The sequence below is a fragment of the Vicia villosa genome, linkage group LG3 (assembly GCF_029867415.1).
Source record: "Vicia villosa cultivar HV-30 ecotype Madison, WI linkage group LG3, Vvil1.0, whole genome shotgun sequence".
In the NCBI taxonomy this organism is placed as follows: domain Eukaryota; kingdom Viridiplantae; phylum Streptophyta; class Magnoliopsida; order Fabales; family Fabaceae; genus Vicia; species Vicia villosa.
Genome location: NC_081182.1, coordinates 82,639,965 through 82,645,907, shown reverse-complemented (window position 1 = coordinate 82,645,907; position 5,943 = coordinate 82,639,965). Strand labels below are relative to the sequence as shown.

General features: G+C 32.4%; 1 protein-coding gene across 1 annotated transcript; it reads right to left on the bottom strand.

Annotated features, from left to right (window-relative positions):
• Positions 1–1,276: 1,276 nt before the first annotated feature.
• LOC131656221 (probable pectate lyase 4) lies at positions 1,277–3,059 on the bottom strand. Its single transcript, XM_058925979.1, has 4 exons — positions 2,601–3,059; positions 2,049–2,404; positions 1,604–1,739; positions 1,277–1,501 (listed from the first exon to the last, which is right to left on the bottom strand). Exons 1-4 carry the CDS (start codon positions 3,057–3,059, stop codon positions 1,277–1,279), a joined length of 1,176 nt encoding a protein of 391 aa, XP_058781962.1.
• Between the last annotated feature and the right edge of the window lie 2,884 nt (positions 3,060–5,943).

The window sequence follows — 5,943 nt, the reverse complement described above, 5'->3', positions numbered from 1 at the left end:
ATATGAATAATCGGTAATCAAACATATTCTTAGTGGAACAATCAATTTCGTGATATATGTCGTACACTTGTGAAATAGCGAATTCCTGACAACAACACCATTTTGTTGGTGTTAAAATAAAATTTTAGAAAAATTGTGTCAACAAAAATTCACAAGTGGTGAATAAAAATTATCGATATACAAAGCTAAGGATACTTACGATTAGGGAAGCATGTGACATAATTGTAGAAAAGGGGTTGCATACATCACAATTATATTGGTTGTGTAAATAATAAAATTAACTAAACAAAACTCATAATTGAGAATTCTATTAGGAGAAGTGGTTAAGCCCCCTTTGAACCATTTTCCCTTTTTATGTGGTTAATCCATCTTTGATCCTATAAGAAGTTTTCTTATATCACGAAAATTTTACAATATAGTTACGTAAGATTTCTCGTTGTGTATCCTGTTTTATGTAATTACAATCCTCTTATGTGTTGGGAAGAGTTGCCACCGACAACAATTTGATCGAACATAAAATAATTATGTCACCGCTGAGCATGTCCTTAGTGATCATAAATAACCGATCAACAATATTTAATTCCACTAGCAAAATATAAGTTTAGTTCTTAATTCCTAGATAAATCTGCACCGGAAAAAACATTAAATACAAAATATTAATGAATAACTATAAGAAGTTCATCATCATGGAAAAAAATCTATATTGATCGCATCATTCTCATTATTAAGGGACAAATGTTTCTAAGGGAACTTATTATAATGGAACTAACCACTCATCCTTAATATATTTATGGTCGATTCAATACAAGAAATAGATTAATCTTTACAAACGATTAAAGATGAATCCTTATTTGACTTCTTGTCTTCTCCATTCTCCAATGCCCCAGAACTTGTCTCTTATCCCATAAAATTTGGAACATGGTTGAAATAAAAATTATGGAACAAAATTTGACACTAAAATCCACGTCTTTATTCTCATTAAATAGGCATTTACTTGGATTTTAGAGTTGGGAGAAAGTTAGGAAGTAACTCAATTTTTACAATTTAGATCCGTAACAACATCATAATGTTACTCGCTATTTTATCTCCTTTTACAGTTTGAGTTAGACTTTGACTTCTTCATTAAATTTTCTTAAACAACTTACGAAACTCTAGATATGATCAAAATAATGCACTGCAAAACTGTCCATCCATAACCATTGTCATAGTATAACCAAAAAATTTCACACTAGTTATGCACATTGTGCTTCAAGATCGATCTTATACATATTTTTGTTCAACATATAGAGCTTCTACCACATTGAAATGCACCTGAAAATCTTGTCAATGATCTAACATATTTAACATCGACAACTTTAAAACTTTGTTCTTTGTTGTAATTCGGCTTCGGCACACGTCCACCTTTTGTTACCGCAAAAGAGGCTCCATTTTCAAATGCATCTCTTACCGAATGAAACTCCCATTTGTTCCCACTTGTTTGACCAATGTTTCTCCATGTTACCTACACACATTGTATAATTAGCAAAACATCTAATAAAAGTTAAAAGATTTTGTTTATACACGTTAGCTAGTTGAAAACAATTTGCTAAAATTAAACATATACCTCCTTACTCCCAACTTTTGGTGCTATAAAGAGGTTAGACTCACTCTTTAGACTAGGTCCCATACTTCCACCAATGGCATATTGCACCCATCCTAAATAAAGATTGTTTGCTACATGTGCATATCCATGACGAATTCTACACCATTTTTTTACAAATAAAAACAATAAAAACTTTATAATAAGTTTTTGTTTGTATATTTAAATTTAGGGTCATGCTAACATGTGCCCTAAGGGCACATGTTAAGGATACTATAATTAGAAAAAGTCAAATATAATTAAACGTAATAAATTCATATTTAAAGTTTCGAAACATTGAATGCACATGTTTCAATAAAATATTTCTATAAACAACTTATTAAATTGTGCCCTTGGGGCACATGTTAGCTTTTCCCTATTTAAAAAAATTCTTCTAGTAAAAAAACATCATAATCAAGTACTCAATTACCTAGGCATTCGTTGGTTGCAGTTAGGTCCAAAATAATTATACACAACAGTAACCTTCATGTTTTTGTCTCTCACGTATCCATCATCATGACCAAGAAGCATGACTTTATCTTGTTCTCTAAACCAATTATTGGATATAGTCACGTTACTAGAGCCTCGAGTGACATCAAGAAGACCATCTTCACAATCATAAAGTGTATTATGATCAATCCAAACTTTTGAAGCGGTAACTAATCTTATTGCATCTCCATCAACGGGTCCCAAATGAATTACCTTCCCATTAGGCCCCATCACCATCCCCGGGGCTTGAGCTTTGCAATGGTGAATTCGAATGCTATGAATGATTATGTTGGTGGCCTAGAAAGTAAGAGAAATTTGTTACTAATTCATGAAACAAAACTCACACTAAAAATATAAAATTGGTGAGGGAAATTTAGAAAGGCAAAACATTTATCTCCAAATTTTATGATAAAAGAATTAGAGGGAATTAATTTTTCTATCAATATTTATCGTCTCAATTTTTCCTAGTAATATTTATGTATTTGGTGATTACCTTGAATATCATTAAACATGCATTGTCGGCAATATGGATATTGACCCCGCGACCATCAATGGTAGTGAAACTACTAATGAGAAGGGGTTTCACGAGTCTAATGTTCATGTCTTTTTGAAATGTGATCCATACTTTACCTTGAATTACAGATGCTCCATATCTCAATGTACCCAATTTGGGGTTTATAGGGTCATCATTTGGATCAGTAACTTTATAATGTATGAGGTCCTTACCAATGTTGTTTACCATTTTTCCAGCATAGCCTACAGAGCAAGTTGCTATTTGTTGCTTATGCCTCCTCCATTCAGGATTTGGCCTCCAACAATGATCAATCATGTTCATATTCGAATCCATTAACTCTGATTGTTCGGCATAACTAAGTCTTGGAGTGAATAGAATAACAATGACAATTGAGAAAACAAAATACCATAGGACATAATTTGTACCTTGAGATACCATGACGTAGTATAATTATCCTTGAAAATTTCCAATTATAAAAGAAGACAAAACATATATGAGAAATTAAAATGATTATTGATTGATATTAAAGAAGTAGTTGAATTGGTATATGATTATATAGATAGAAGTTATTTTCGAGTTGGTTAAATTTGTTTTGAGAAGTCGGTTAAATGAGAGTCCCGTATTAAAGAAAAGTTATGAATAACAATAAATAACAAAATTTAGTTACTCCTCTTAACTTCGTCTTTTGATAGTTATCTAATTTTAGGTAATAATTATAAGTGAAATTAACAAATCTAACATACAACAACAATATTTTCTAGAAAAAATAAAAACAAAAAGTAAATATTTATTTTCTAGCATTTAATAAACATAATAAAAAATATTTTAAAATTTTAAATAACTTGTGTGACTTTTAGGTGACAAAGATGCAAGAATAGAGTAAAAAACATAAGAAAAAAGGGGGTTGATTTGATATATTGTTTTGTATGAGATTTTTTAAGATGAACTAAGAGTTTGTTGGGCAAGCGATGAACATAGACATCTCAACTAGGTTGGAACCTCCAAGAGGTCACAAATTTAGGAGGGTGCCAAACCTGATCCAAAATGGAGGAAAGTAAACCAAAAGCAATAGGAGGGAAATAAAATAAAAAACAAAACGAAAAACAAAAACACTAAGGCTATGTTTGGGAGTTTGGAGGGTAGGGGAGGGGAAGACTTCCAAAAATAAATTTTTTAAAAAATATAGGAAAATATTTGACATTTTTTTAAAAAATGATTTTGTTTAGAATAATAAAAGAGTCATTATCATTACTAAATTTTTAATTTTCAGAATACTATAACAACCTAAAAGATATTTGGAAAATTTATGTAAGCCCTTCAAAACCCTCCAAAACCCTCATTCAATACAATTTGTGAGTTCTCCCATTTTATGGGGTTTTTAGTGTTATGAATAAACTCAAACCCTCCAAAACCCTCATACCCAAAATCCTTTTATTCTTTTCACCAAATTCTTTATATTTTTCAAAGCCCTTCCCTCCCTTCCCCTCCAAACTCCCTAACATAGCCTAAAGGAATATAAACGCGGGGATTCCAAAGAAATTTTAGAAAAAGTCATCACTAACGAAAAGGAGAAGCGTTTCGTACCAAATTAGGTTATTGATCAAGTGACATTTATTAGCTAGGTTGTCTATAATAATTCTACTATTTATATATGTGGAAAGTAATTAAGTTTAAACCAAAACTAAGGAATTTGTTCCATCGATTTCTTATCTTCTAAGGAACTAAGCTCTTGCTGGAAAAGGATATTAATGCATTGGTGGATTCTCCCTAAATTCAAAGGTTCTTCCAACCATGATGATGAGAAATCTCGATAGCCAAGATGAAACATGAATCTCATGTGCAAGAACTAACCACTCACTAGTATTGTAAGAAAATCTCTCCAGATAAGTGACTCCATGGTCCCTAAAGATCCATCTGTAAGAAAATCTTTGAGGTTGACAAAGAAGGGAACCACCCGTATTTACCTTGGTATAAAACACAATTGAGAGATTCTAAAGGAGATTAATGATAGGCTTATATCTGCTATGAAGGGTAAACACCAAGAAGTTATTAATAATTCTATAGTCCTCCACATGATACAAGCTACATGTAAGAGAAAAATTGCCCTTGAAGTTAACATTTTGACCTTACTCGCATGCAAATGAATGGTTGCATTTATAAAGTGAATAATATTCCTAGAATAACATAAATTATGAAGGGTGTTAATCATGTTGTGATGTTAACTATTGTTATGTGTGAAATTCTGGTATGACAGAACTCAGATGTCCTATAAGGATGTTGAGACATCTGATCAGACATTAATAACACATGCAAGAAAATAACAGTACTGAAAAGATAAAAACACACAAAATTGTTGACCCATTTCGGTGATAAACACACCTACTATGGGGGCATACCATGCCAAGAGTGAAGTCCATTATCACCAGTATTAATTCGAAGCTAAACAGTCCCAGTTTACAAATTCGCACTTAATCCCCACCCAATGACCCTTCTACCTAGATCCTCTCTAGATATGGAATATCTCCATCCCACTTCCAATCACCTTAATGATGTTGTACAGTTTTCCAGTCCCAGGAGTTGTACCAACGACCTAATTTCCACAATCCTGTATCCACAGAATATAAGACACACTTCCATGACGAGGAGACACACTCCTATGTTGGGCAGGAAGCCACATTTCCCTCCATACTCAGCCTTGACTTTAGACTAAGAGCACCATCTTGGAGTTTCTTAAAAGCTTCCTCCAAGAACAATACTCAACTCATTACCTAAAGGCTTTTGAGTAAGAACAAGGTGACCATCCCATAAACCGTGTGGTTTCACCTACCAACGCAACCCTTATAATTTTACATATTGGTTAACTTCTAAACCTAGGTTACAAAGCTTCTATTTATAACCTATTCCCAACTAGACTTGGGCTTCTAATTACAACAAATATGTTGTAACAAATCTCCAAAAGATTCTCCTACAAAATAGGTCTTCAATCAAATCTTCCTAATAAATCTCCAAGATTAGAAAGTCTTCAATCCAATATATTTTGATTTGATTCTTCCAGATTCTTCTTTGCGCCACCTATGATTGCATAATATTGGTTAGTAATATTCTGCATTGCTGTTAATTGTTGAGTCAGATTCAATTAACAGCAGTTCTTATTCAGGCACGATGTCAAATGGCTTGCATAGGACATCTTCTTTGACATGTTATCCAGATGTTGAAACAAATAAACTCAACATGTTTCTTTGTTAAATAAAACTTCCACCCACTTTCTCTTACAAGTTATATATCCTATTTAACTAATTGCTACTATATTAGTTTTACCAAA